Raw genomic sequence first — 14,357 nt, 5'->3', positions numbered from 1 at the left:
CTCATTAGCTGCATCAATATGTATCCCCCAATGCACTTAGTTAGGAGCATTACTCTGCAGAAAATAGCTTGCTTCAACTGTTAGTATGGCATATTCGTCATATATTCTCCTTACGTGTAGATGAGGCCAAATAAAAATGATTCCTAGTTATAGCCTAAAAAACGATCTTATTAAGCTTAACACGAGCATAATACGAGCTCGCAGGGAGCTTAAATTTGTATAGGGGAATTACTCTGCAGAATATAGCTTGCTTCAACTGTTAGCAAGGTATATATTTGTCATATATTCTCCTTATGTGTAGATGAGGCCAAATACAAATGATTTCTAGTTTCTCAACCCTTCCTCCCATTTTTGTTGGCCTGCTTCAATTTTTATATTTGATTCATTTGTTCTGAAATGTAATGAATAACAATCTGGGCAGGGTTTCACGAAACCGTCATAAGTACAAATTCACTGTCATCCCATTGAAACCGAAGTTAAACTTAATACAAGCATTTCAATGGGATGTCGTGAACTTGGACGGTCTCGTGAGATGCTGCTCTGAAGACATCTAGACGCTGTGGTTAACAAACAAAAAATGAAGTTTCACCATGTTTCCAGCCTCTACGGTGCTACGTATGACATTAAATGAACAGAGCTTACAGTATGTTGAAATTAACTTGATACTCATAGCATTTCAATGTACAGAAAATATCAAATGTTGAATGACATGGCACTCCCTCCTCCTCAGTTTTGAAAAATCCAGACGAGAAAATATGATTGAATCAATTCTAGTTTCTACTTGGCCTTTTGGTGAGTGGGTGGCAGATTTCCAAGCAAGTCAAACTACATGTAATGTGTATGTTGACAGAAATGGCACACCATGGCTTCAGCCATGATCAGTCCAAGTTCTCGTTGAAGGTAGGGGTCAAAGGTCACTTTAAAGCTTGTTATCAATGCCAGGAGAGAAACAAGGCCTGTCTGACTGCCAACAGAATTTAGTTGGCAGCAAATTGCTAAAGACAAATACCGAAGTCACAAATCTTTCACTCAATAATATTCATACACATTAAATGTGGAGGAAACATAATATGACTAAGGAGATAATTGTCTCCTTGACGCAAGCTGATAGTGAAAGCCACCACGTTGATCACGGGAGGGTTCAATCATGATGAATCACTTCAAAATTCGGCAGAGAATACAGGAACATCGTCTCCTTCTTGATGAGAGCACAATGTAAAGGCATTGGTTCAAACCTACCTGCACAATGTCAAGGCAAGGCAATCACTGGAGACAGACTCTACATGATACACGTACAGCTAGCAGAATGCTTGCTGTATCTTATCCACCTTGTAAACACTTACATTGAGCATAGGCAGAGTTGTATTCTGGTCCCGCGTCTCTCAATGCTCGATGTGCACCATGGACTTCACGGAAGCATGTCAAGGAAGATTAACAGAAGGAGAGAGGGAGAGGAGTGTGTTGCTGTTCTCAATCAAGGCAAGGGCATACCACACTCCAGACCAGCTGTTCTACTATACGGCATACCTCACTCAGTCTGGCATGGACTTGCAATGAGAGCTGGAGTATATAATCTGGACTGCTAATGCTCTCTCAGTCTCGGCTGTCTCGCTCTCTCTCTTTTCCTGTTTCAGTCACGGCTGTTCCTGCACACAACATGCCCTTGCGCTTGCTTGCTTGCTTTCACCGTTCACCAACTGTAGGGCTTCATTCGCTAGTCTAGCATACAAGACCCTTTTGCGTAACTGGGCGTTGTGGCGTGCGCCTGTAATCCAGCTAACAATTGAAGTTACAAACTGATTCAGCAGAGGACGCAGGTTCGAAACTGAGTCATGTCTTTCGATGGTGGCGTTAAAGGTCGGTCCACAGATGTAAATAATCATATCTGATTGATACATGTCTGTAAAAACCCAATTACACACACACACACACTGTACAATGGCTGAATGCTGTCAGAAGCACAATGTATACATCATACCTGCCAACCTTCCATTGAAACAAATCAAATCTCTCAAGGGAAATTAGGAAAACAATCCATTTTTAGATGCTTTTACACAGAAGAATTGAATAAAAGAGAGGAATTTAGGGTTCCTAACACTTTACTACAGGCCAAATAATAGGAATTATTCTTTCGAAATAGGAATGGTTTACAGCAAAGATATTGAATTGTGTTCAAAGAAGACACAGGACTGAAGGTTTAAGACCGACTTAAGGGTCTAAGGAAGCCATGTTAGATTCAAAGTACTGGTCATTAGAAACTGCAATGACTCAGTTAAAGTAAAGTAAAGAAAGGTTTTCAGTAGACATATATTTATTAAAACCGATAATGACCAAGCACTATGTGCATTGAAACTCACATCTATTAGTTTATATTTGGTATGCTCTTCAAGACTAGTCATTGTCAATACCACAATCACTAGACTGTGTGTAAGCTGCCCTCTGTTCAGGTCACCTGATATTTTGCCTAAACAATATCACTGAGACACACCCACTTTTAAAGGGACATATTAACATCATTTTTTGCCCTTATTTTCTAATAACTTACTTTCTTTCTTTCTTCCTTTCTTTCTTTCTGGATTGATTGATTGATTTATTGATTTGTTCAGCCAAATACTTATTAACTCATATATACCTACTTTGGAAAGGGGGCTGTAATAATCCACTTGGTAGTGTTTAAAATATATCAAAACAACAACTAAATAATATATTTTTTGTAGATAGTCATTTTGACAGTTATATCTCTCTATAAACAGAATCTAATATTATTCCCTAAAAGCCCATAGGAAACTATTAATACCTTTCTGTGTATTTATATATAATAATAATAATATAAACATTTAATGTAGAAATTAGAAAGGAAATTGGACAGAGTGTTGTTTTTTATTACTATTCCTTTACAATGTGTTGAATGTAACATTCATGTACGTCACCAATCAGAATAATCAAATGGATTCTGTCATTTCTGTGAGCCATTAATAGTTTAATCTATAAGACCTTGAAATATGATTATATTGAAACTGTTTTTCACACTGTCAAAAAAAGGATCACCTTCTAAACTGAGGAAACAGCATGTAAGCCTGGGTTAGTTAAGCAACTTACATGGAGTTAATGACATTAAGTCAACTATTGTAAGTTAATTGGTACTCTACTGCCCTGCTAAAGCCATCATCTTTTCCACATGTACACTGCATATAGCCCACATGTTATCTCAATAAGTAGGGTGTGTCCCTCAATATATACCTGTACATGTATGAGGTATGTAGTGTATGCAGAGGCAGAGTACTGCTCTTCTTAAATGGCGCTTTCCAATCTAAATTTCACAGATACAATGTAAAAAGAAATGACCGTAAAAGTAGAAATATTCACGGATTTCGCACTAAGATCGACAAGCACAATCAAATTTAGAACTCGTGAAAATATTAGCATGACTTCTTATGCATGTTTTGAACGAGCTGAATTGCAAACAACGTGAATTTATGATTTCCTGTGCCTATGAAAGGAATACGACCCAACATTAGGATGTTGTTCGGAAAAATGTCCCAGGCCGGGAACTTAGTTTTTTGTTTATTTGTTTGTCCTGCTAGTACCTTGCCATTCATCAGTATCATCTAACACAATGAAATCTGACCAAATTGTACATGTCGGAGGGCTTACCAAAAGTACACATTGCTTTAATATCCATGTATTCTATGTTCTGATTTAGAAAAATGTAAAGCACATAGAGAATTCTACGAATTATTATGCGCTATATAATTGAGCACTTTCCATTGTTATTATTTGTACACATAAGCTTTGAGAAGGGGTTAAAGTGAGTGGGCAAAAGGCCTGTTTTCATCAGCTCGAGTTCCAAATAACCCGCTATTTCAGACTCAGGATATTATCCCAAAGCTGGAAATTGCGTCCTCACCAGACCAATATGTTCATCACAACTAGCTCGGACGGGCGCAAATTAGGCCACTACTTCCCAAATAGCAGGATATTTAGGAAACAAGACCAAGATTTCTTGGGATATTTTATCGACCAAATATCCCGCTAATTGCAACTGCGGGCTGATGAAGACGCAAATTAACTGGTTAATTTGGGATCGGGATAGTTAACATATCGGGTTATTTGGCAAAATGAAGCTGATGAAAACAGGCCTGGTGAGCATAAACAAGGAAGCCTTTCCTGATTAGATTAACACAGGATATGAGACAGGATAGAGGTCATAACACAAGGACATGGTACACTAATAATAGCCATTCAAATAAGGGCACATTACAGGTGTATTGCTGTTTGGTCTACAACCAGTTCGTCTACTTCCCAATTGGTCTAATAATCATTTTGTCTACATATTTTTCAGTCGAATGTCCATTTTGTCTTCTATCCATATGGTCTATATAAATAATCACCATAAAATATTATTAGACCTTATGGGCTTTGGAGAAACTAGGCGTGTCTTCACTATCTCGAGATTGCCAAATATCCAGCTATTTGAACTATCCCAATCGAAACTATCCAGCTAATTTGCGTCTCCATTAGACCAAAGTAGCAAATTAGCTGGATAGATGGTCGGGATAATATCCCAAGATATCTCGGTCTAGTTTACAAAATATCCCACTATTTCCGAACTAGCGGGATAGTTTGCGGAGTCAAATATCCCGATCCCATCATGCACAACGATTTCCGGCGCACATGCGATCTATACCGCTCAGCGCGCTGGTACAACTAGTAAACACGGAAAAACGGAAATCGTTGTGCATGATGGGATCGGGATATTTGACTCCGTACTTCGGTCTAATGAAGACGGTCGCAAACTATCCCGCTAGTTCGGAAATGGTGGGATATTTTGCAAACTAGACCGAGATATCTTGGGATATTATCCCGACCAACTATCCAGCTAATTTGCTACTTCGATCTAATGAAGACGCAAATTAGCTGGATAGTTTCGATCGGGTTAGTTCAAATAGCTGGATATTTGGCAATCTCGAGATAGTGAAGACGGGCCTACTGAGAATAAGACCGACTGATAATTAGACTAAATAAACAATAGACTGATTGGAGAGTAGACCAAACAAAAAAAATCAGACTAAATGGCTGTTAGCCTAAATAGTCGTTAGACCAAATGATAAGGAGACAGAATGATTATAGATCATGTGGATAGTAGACGGGCTGGGTGTAGACCATATGGAAATAGACCAATCGGGGAGTAGACGAATTGCAATATACCGGTTACGAGACAGGATAGCTCTGGTCATGAGACACGGTCAAATCCAAGACTGATAGACTGATAATAGCCTCTTCAAATCAGGGAAATTACATAATAAAAGCTTGTATATAAACATTGTCCAAAGAAACAATATTTGAAGAGTTCATTTGACATGTGGATGTGCCATCATGGTCTAGTGGGATGAGTCTGTGACTCTGGACTATGGAGCACAAGGTATAGGGTTTGAATCCCTATCATAGCACATGTGTCCTTTGGCAAGACGGTAATCTACATTTGCCACTCTCGACCCAGGGGGGTGTTTCACAAAGATCACAAAGATGCCATGGTCTAGTGGATAAGTCTCCAACTCTGAACTATGAAGCACAAGGTATAGGGTTTGAATCCCTGTCATAGCATTTGCATCCTTTGGCAAGACACTGTAATCTAAATTTGCCACTCTCCACCCAGGTGAGGTAAATAGGAAACTTGATAAGAATTATTTCCTTGAAATGCTACAATAAAATGCTACAACAACAAGGAAACAGATTTTAAAAAAACAACAACAACACCAGGGACAGCCCAATGAAAGTAGGATACACACAAATAGTATTGACAAATTAATGAGCAATTAGGAGAGGCAGGGCAAAGTATACAAGCTGAAAAAAATGCTTAATGAGTATGATAAAAAATGAGGCTAAACCAACAAAATATACTATATTCCTATTTATAAACAAAAATATCACAAATTTCTCCTATAAAGCGGCTTCTCCTTGGGCACTGCTTGAAGTATGGATTGTATATTATTAAAGGTCCTCTTAAAAAAAAAAAGACCCTCCTATTTCATACATTTAGATTTCAAAAAATGGAATTAAGTCATTTTGTGTGTTGAAACAAATGGGAAAGTTGACAGGCACTACATCACAACGAAATAACTGATTCAGCCAATTTGAAGTGCCCAGACTTGAAGACTTGAGCAATTTTATTTAGCTAACCTAAATGATAAATACAACACTGACATATTTCAAGTAATGGATTCAATATGGTCCGAGATCTGCATAGTTTTCGAACTAAAACACATTGACTGTAAAGGCAAACTTCAAATGCTTATCATTATAGACTTACCCTACTCCGCTGGGCCTGGAACTTTGTGGAGGCTCGAAGGAGTTCCCGGGTGAAGAACTCATCCTGATCTTCAGCGCCTTGCCCTGCATAGCAACAACAATAAAATTTCATAAATAACTAACATTTAGGAAAGCTTTCAAGACTCATGGTCTATCATCTCGTGCACATGTGCAATATTTCTGTTTTGATCTCCACAATTAAATGAGATTTCTTTTGAAGTATACCAATCACCAAATGAAATCAATATCATTACCAACCTCTAAAAAACTTATCCTGCACACAGAACCCAAGTCGGTCTGGGGTTCTTTTCGAGTCCTATTTTAAGAAAGTGTGTATGTGTGCGTCAAGTAGTCTACTCACCAGTCACTTTATGTTTATTGAGAGGTATTTGAACTTGCAAAATCTCTTCACAGAAGTGATGTTTTGAATGTAGTAGTACAACGTGGGACTACTATTAACATAAAAAACAAATTATTTAATTTGGTGATTGGTACATTTCATTTGTAGCCTTTTTTTTGAGGAGGGGGGGGGGCGGTCATGCATTTTATCAAAAAAATACTGCTTTAAATTTATCAAGACATGAATGTACAGTATCAATCAAGAGAGAAATCATTCTTTGTTAACTGTGAGTTTCTCTCATGATTGAGCAGTCGACCAAGCACCAACCATTTAATTACTCTCTCTTTCTCTATCTCTCCTTCCTCTCTCCTCCTTAATCCCTCTCCTCCTTCCATTCATCTCTCTCTCTCTCTCCCTCCCTCTCTCTTTCTCTCTCTCCCTATCTCCCTCCCTCTCTCTCTCTCTCTCTCTCTTTCTCATACATCAAGCATACATGCACATCATCAATCAGTCTATCGTCTGATGAATGAACCTAGAAAAGTATTTCAATTTCTCTAAATGTTTGTTCCACAACCACTCCCTCTCTCTCTCTCCATCTCAGCCACTTTCCTTCTCCCCTTCTCGTCCTTTCAATTGATCTAATTATCTCCCTCGGGTAAGAACCATCTCAAAGCTTTGTGAGATGGTAATGTAATTACATGTATGTCAATTATCCCAGCAATAGTGCAAGACTACATGCAAGGTTAAGGCTTGTTCACATCCATGTAATGCTGACGTTTACTCCCACGCTTTTCTGTGCACTATAAAAAATGACTCATTTTAAATGAGGGGTGAGAAAACGTAGCAACATGCATCAAAAGTCGTACCTGTACTGGTTCACTAATCCGTCGTAATCTGTGTGTTCTGAAATACCAAGATGTGAAGCACAGTATGCTACCCCCCCCCCCCCTTCCTCCTCCTCTCTCCTTCTTACCCACTCCCTTCCTTTCCACACTCCCACGCTTTACTGTGCACTATTAAAAATAACTCATTTTAAATGAGCGGTGAAAAATGTAGCTGCATGCATCTGAAGTTGTACACGTACTACATGGAGTTGACTAATCTGTGGTAATATAGTATGTATTCTGAATTACCAAGATATGAAGCACTTTATGCTTAACCCCCCCCCCCTCCTCCCCCTCTCTCTCTCTCCGACAGGGGTAAATATTTGTAGCTACTGTAATTACTGGTTTATTAATCATAAATAATAATCATCAACAAATGGCTATTAGACCGTATGGATAGTAGACGAAATGGGCATAAGACAAACTAGGAATTAGACCAAATGGAAATTAGACCAAATGGCTTTAAGCCTAAATGGTCATTAGACCAAATGATAAGATGACGAAATGATCATTAGACCATGTGGATATTATACAGGCTGGGTGTAGACCATATGGGAATAGACTAATTGGGTAGAGTCAAACTGGGTGTAGACCAAACAGCAATCCACCTAATTACGATGGTATGTGAATGAGCCTTTAGAGTAGATCTTTATGGCTTCACCCTAAACCAGATAACAATTAGTTAATGACATCGGCAGACATGATTACATACATAGAGCTGTAGGCTTCATACCATGGCCTACATCTAAGTACAGGTAAACAAGTATTATAGTACCAGGTATATTATCTGTTTGTAGATCTATAGAAGAGAATTATCTCTCTGTTTAAAGATGAAGTTGAGTTCTGGTCATGCGATTGCATTGTGAAAGAAACGGTGTGGAATCGCCCAGAAAAGGTTGATCATCTAGCATATAAGAATTTGTGTGTCTTGCAAGGTTCTGGAATCATCAAAATGATAAGAAATTTGGCCAAGTCTTGGTAAAGTTACAAACACTGTACACAGAAAGATGTGGGACTACACGAACACGTGGCGTAAAAAACCTACCCCCCCCCCCCCCCCGAGTTTTACGATGTTACATGACATTTTTAGAATATGAAGGCATTTGAAGAGCCATGCTTTTCAGGGAACATGTCTTATCTGATGTTCTTCCACACTTGCATAATAAGAATGATAAAGTTCACGAATTATTTTTCACCTCTTCCCAGAACTCAACCTTCTCTTAAAATATATGAGTTAACACCCTTCTGGCTCTGAACAGATGATATTCCCTATGGTTCTACAAAACATGCTCTGTCAGCCATCCCTCTGCAAATCAATATCTAACACTAATCAAAGAACCTTTTCCTAAATTCAAATAGTATGAATAGATAATTGTTATCGAGGTCATCCAAAAGAAAAAGATCTTTTAAAGTACATGTACACGCTTTCAATAAATTAAATAAAATTGTTGAAATACAGCTACGTGAAATACAGCTACAGTGAAGGGGAACTCAGTGCAGAAGTGGGGCGATATTTTACCATTTTAAAGTTGATAATAATCATTACTTTGAATGTTTCCAAGCAGGGAATTTATTTTTAAAAATTTGTTTGATCTAACCTCCTTTTCATATGTATTGATTGATACAATTTAAATCAATGGACCTCCACTTTAACTTTAAATCCATTTCATAGATGAACATATTATATGTCACTTTACAGTTAAGCCCAGCCAATGCCTTTCTGGCTACAAGCAAATGATAATGAATCTACAGCGCATGCATGGTTAGCAACCAAGAAGACCTACAAGTACCAATTAGGAAAGATTCTCCCTACTAGAAGAGATCAAATACAAAAAGATTCAAAAACAAACCTGTCTATAACTATAAGAGAAAGGTTAACCATAAATAGATCAAGATTAAGAATTTCAGATGAACACATGCATTCACGATGCTCAAGATTGTCAAATGCATTCATTAGCTGGTTAAAGGGCAAGTCCACACTGCTATTAAGTTGCTTTTAACAAAATTTAAAGAAAAGAACATGAGAGAAATTGGACCAGTGAGAGTTGGAAGAAATTCTAATGAACAAAAGAAAGTTATGAATTTTGACAATTTGAATCAACCAAATGGAACATTTTTTTTACTTTTGAGGTTCTTCTTTCCAATTTGCTCTGTTCCAAATAATTAATTAACTATATTTTTAAAAGAAAATTGTACAAATCGTCGCTGTTTTCACGAAGTGACGGTAGTGAAAAAAATTGCATTCACTTTGCATTACGATTTTCCTCACTACCGTCACTTCGTGAAAATAGGGACGAAATGTTGTAGAGAAACATATTTGCAATAATCATATTTAGGTTGAATCAGAATGTATGGTTGAAAATGTACAGAGTTGCCAATTTGTGTTTAAACTGATCACAACTCAGGGCAAATGGGAGGGTAGCTTGCAAGATACGTCACATACACGTAGTTGCCAATTTGATTAATCGCACCTTCAAATAATCATAACTTTCTTATTTTTAATTGGATTTTTATCAAACTTTCACTGACCTGTTCCTCTCATTTTCCTGCTTCTATTCAAACCAACTTAATATCAGGGTTGACTTCCCCTTTAAATGGCAAGCTTGATTTTTCATAATATTAAGAGTATTTTTTTACACGACCGTCGACAGCGCTTGGTATTGGCACGTAACCATCGACTCTGAATCTGCTTCTGCTGGCCCATTCTCAACACAAGAGGGCTCACTTCAATTCTCTGTAGGTGATAATATTGAGGACAATCAAAATGTAAGATGCTACATGTATGAGGAGGAGAACTAAGATAAAAGAAGTTTTTAAAAAATGCAGTGATGTAAACTGTAAATGTTATTCATATGTGATGTCCATTAGTACCCTTACAATGTTCATGCATTTAAGTGTCATAAAATAATTCCTTTTTTTGTCTACAGCTCTTTTTCAATTTGTTCTATAGAACAAGTGAAATTTAGTCCTCATTTCTCATTTTTGTAGCTTTCTGAACCTATCTTACCCTTTGCTCCCATCTCTTATTATTTGCTGGAACATACATAAACATGAAGTTCACTGCTGTTAACATATCATAACACTTTAAAGTTGAATGAAACTTGAAAGACAATATGACATTTGTAAGACGTAAATGGAAATATACATGTATGAGGAAAATGAGCAGAGTATACATGTACATGTACACCACTGTACACCTTCACAAACAGTAAGAATCATAATGTGAAATAGCCCATCATTAAGCTGCATAACTAGCAGGGTATACATACCATTATATTGCAATATAATATATTCAGTTCGTAATGATTTTCAAATAAATTAGGATAAAACACTTCTTTTGTCATGTGTTTTTATTTCATATAAGGTATAATCTAGTGGAAAAAAAGAGTAATAAATGAAACCTCATGAAAAAGCTACAATGGAACCTCATTATAAAGAGCCCTGATGTAATGAGGTATCTTATTCAACAAAGTGATTTTTCTGATCCCAGCTTTTGTTTTTACCCTGATATATATAACAAGATTCCTGATATAACAAGGTAATTTCCATGGTCTTGAGTACCTCGTTATAAAGAGGTTGCACTGAGGCTCATTCCATTCCATAATCATTACGACTATAACCCTTGCTGTTCATGGTTGCACATCACATGCTATGATGCTAATCAAAAATTCAGACATGGAAAATGTGTGAGACTTGTTGCATCAACAGCTGCACCCTAATTAATCATTTTGAGGCAATTTTGCTTCCATGCAGTGTGAGTGAAAGTCGATAAGGAAATGCTGTATCCAACAGACAACGGTTTGGGCGTTGTCACCTATACATGTTTGAGAATTCCAGAGACTGAATGATGTAAACATTGTTTACTATATTATTATGGGAATATTAAACAACTTGGTGGCTCAACTAATACAACCCCCCCTCCCCCCCCCCACCCCCCAAACAAAAATAGTTTTAAAATCTATTCATCACAAAATGTACACCATTTGTACAACCCCTTAGTATATTATCTTTCAATTTATATAATTTCTTGCAGCTTTTCCTCATAATAATAATAATAATAATAATAATAATATTGTGTCATGTTTATGCAGGGTAACCTTACTGTTCTCTCCGAGGGCCCTGATATATATCATATTATTTCTCTGACTTCCTTGTATGAAAATGTCTCATAATTTGTCTCTAATTGGACGTTCCAACTTCCAACATCCTGTATCCTGCCCCAGAAAGTATGAAAATGAGTTGGAAATTGAAAAATGACCTACCGGTATATCATAGAAAGGAATACCTAAACATACAGTCCACATGTACTTACATACACTTATCAAGATCAAAGAATTGTTGCTAGTTTTCACATGTTCTATCACAAACAATATCCAATCTCTGCAACTTAATAAATCCTCATTGAAAGTGGCAAACCCAAATGGAAATATTGCTCACAAACTGCTGCTCACAATCTGCCCGTTTTCACAGTGCAAAACACTCAAACTATCATGGAATACAACTTCCATTAACAACACAGCACATCATGTTCAGTACAAATATCGGCAACATTGACTGCAAACCGCCACGTATAGCGATTTCATCAGAATTGCGTAAAGTTAGAATCTATCCTAAAATCACCCATGACCTAAGTGGGCACTTCCAGCCAGTGCGGTATAAACAAACTTTTTTCTTTCTAGAACATCGTCATAACAGTCCAACTGGGCTTAGAGAGGCTCAAGCGCTTTTGATCACATCCTGTGCAATTCAACCTTAATTTTAGATGACACGTCAGTCACTCAAAACGTTGATTTATATTAAAGGGGGTCCAATAGCAAACATTAAAAATGTATTATTGTAGAGTGAAATCTGCTTTAAAGACCGCTTTCAAAGATCACCTGTCTATAATAAAGACCCCATTTTCTGTTTCCCCATAAATAGTGTTTGTCGTTAAAACATGTATTACAAGAACCTGTACATAAAGACAACCTCCCTGAAACAACCACATTCCTTGTCTTCCTTGAGTGGTTTTTATATACAATGGTCACTGTATTAGATAACATATGCTGTAAAATCACTCTCCAAAATGTATGAAACAGGAACATTGGTTTAGAACTCATATACAGAAATAATGGGGAAAATGATTTTCTTATCAAGGTACATACATGTACTGAGCGTTAACAATTAAACACCAAGAGCTTGAGTACATACTAATCTCACAAGTGATTTTAACCCACCAGCATATTCAAACATGTAATATCTATTTAAAGAAGTATTATTAGAAGCTGTTGTTTTGAATTTATGAGGAAAGAATCCCGGACATATTCTTGGGGGGGGGGGGGGGTGAATGGGCCCCTTTAATTTCCTGTATGTTTTCTGAATGTGGCACATTCTGTCAGCACATCAGGGAGGTCGTAGTGCTAAGCTTCATTGCTTACATTGGCAAGCTGATTCAAAACATCACCTTCTATTACTCCTTCTGTAAATAGATATCACACGTTTGAATATGCTGGCGGGTTAGAAATACTTGGGACATTAGCCAACGCTGGCAATGAACGAACTTCCAATTTAATAATAATATTAATTGGATCAATTTATATATGGCAGCTAATATCTCTACTGCACTATAATGAAAACAAAACACCTACGGTACATGTAAACAGTGCTACAGTCATGTAGAGCGACAAACAAACATTTAAAAGCTCCTGAAAACAAGTGCGTCTTCAACAAAGCTTTGAAGACAGCAACAGATGAGGCTTTTATTATGTCTAGTGGTAGGTTATTCCAAAGCTTTGAAGTGGCGCAACTGTAGCCACATCTCCAAGAGTTACTGTTAATTTGTTTTTGTGTGAGGTAGCTTTAGAAGCAGCTTGTCCTGTGTACTTTGCAAGTTACGAGCATATGGATGTGAATTTATAGATCTGATAATGATTCAGATGAATAATTTGGGGCTTGACCAATGAATGCTTTGTAAGGAGCAAACATATTTTGAATGCTATTTTATTAAGGAGTAAACTAAGGAGTAAAATTTCATATATAACAAGTACTGCAAAGATGTTCTTTTATCTATAAATTGTTTGGGGATGTGGGAATGGAATGAGTGATTGACGTAAAGGCAAGCCAACAAGTTCTTATCCATTCCAGAAGGACTACATGTATATTTGTCACAATGAGTATATGACAAATTCCAACCTCAAAAGGTAAATCCAAGACAGGGATAAAATATCAACATCCCCTCCTTGCCCCTAGCATGTAACCACACCAAGAAATATAATTTTACTTGAAATTTACGATGAGAAATGAAATACTAGACAAATGGAGATGTTGCACATAAGTTCATTCTTTAATACTCACCTATGCCCTAAAATATCAACAGCCCCTCCCCTCCCTTTGCATGTAACCACATCAAGAAATGTAATTTTATTAGAAATTTACTATGAGAAATGAAATACAGGACAAGTGGAGATGTTGCACATAACGTTCATTCTTTATTACTCACCTACATGTATGCCTGGGGCAACTAAGGCATGACTCTTTGATCGTCCTCTTGGTTTGCCTTCAATCTTGAGCCGCTGCATGCTTCACAATGCTAACGAGTGCTAATTCCAAATTAATCAAACAGCCTAATAGTACATGCAGCTTCAAAGTAGTCTGCAAGTACAGACTCTGGTTCCATCCAGCCTCAAGCAAAGCCTAGCTCTGTCAGTCTCTGTTGAAGTGTCAGGCGTAGCTCTAGTACTATTGAGTGCAGTAGACCGTCTGTTTAGTCTTACAGTTCAGACACTTTGTAACACACAGGCATGGATAAGGGTTTGTGAATGCAGACTAGCGTCGATGATTCTCAT

The 14,357-nt window shown here is 37.3% G+C and overlaps 1 protein-coding gene across 2 annotated transcripts in view; it reads right to left on the bottom strand.

Annotated features, from left to right (window-relative positions):
• LOC593450 (oxysterol-binding protein-related protein 8) overlaps window positions 1-14,102 on the bottom strand; it is a 45,911-nt gene extending 31,809 nt beyond the window's left edge. Inside the window, exons 1-2 of one of the 2 annotated variants that reach the window (XM_030989127.1) lie at window positions 14,012-14,102; window positions 6,311-6,393 (exon numbers count right to left, since the gene is read on the bottom strand). In XM_030989127.1, coding sequence (XP_030844987.1) covers window positions 6,311-6,393; window positions 14,012-14,090 — 162 coding nt within the window. In that variant the 5' untranslated portion in view covers window positions 14,091-14,102. Of the gene's footprint in view, window positions 1-1,343; window positions 1,595-6,310; window positions 6,394-14,011 lie in introns of those variants that run through there. The other variant, XM_030989128.1, reaches the window with a different exon arrangement.
• Window positions 14,103-14,357: the final 255 nt, after the last annotated feature.

This window comes from Strongylocentrotus purpuratus, unplaced genomic scaffold (assembly GCF_000002235.5).
Source record: "Strongylocentrotus purpuratus isolate Spur 01 unplaced genomic scaffold, Spur_5.0 spur5_scaffold_18, whole genome shotgun sequence".
Classification (NCBI taxonomy): domain Eukaryota; kingdom Metazoa; phylum Echinodermata; class Echinoidea; order Camarodonta; family Strongylocentrotidae; genus Strongylocentrotus; species Strongylocentrotus purpuratus.
The sequence above is the reverse complement of the archived record's forward strand: the minus strand, read 5'-3'. Positions and strand labels throughout refer to the sequence as shown.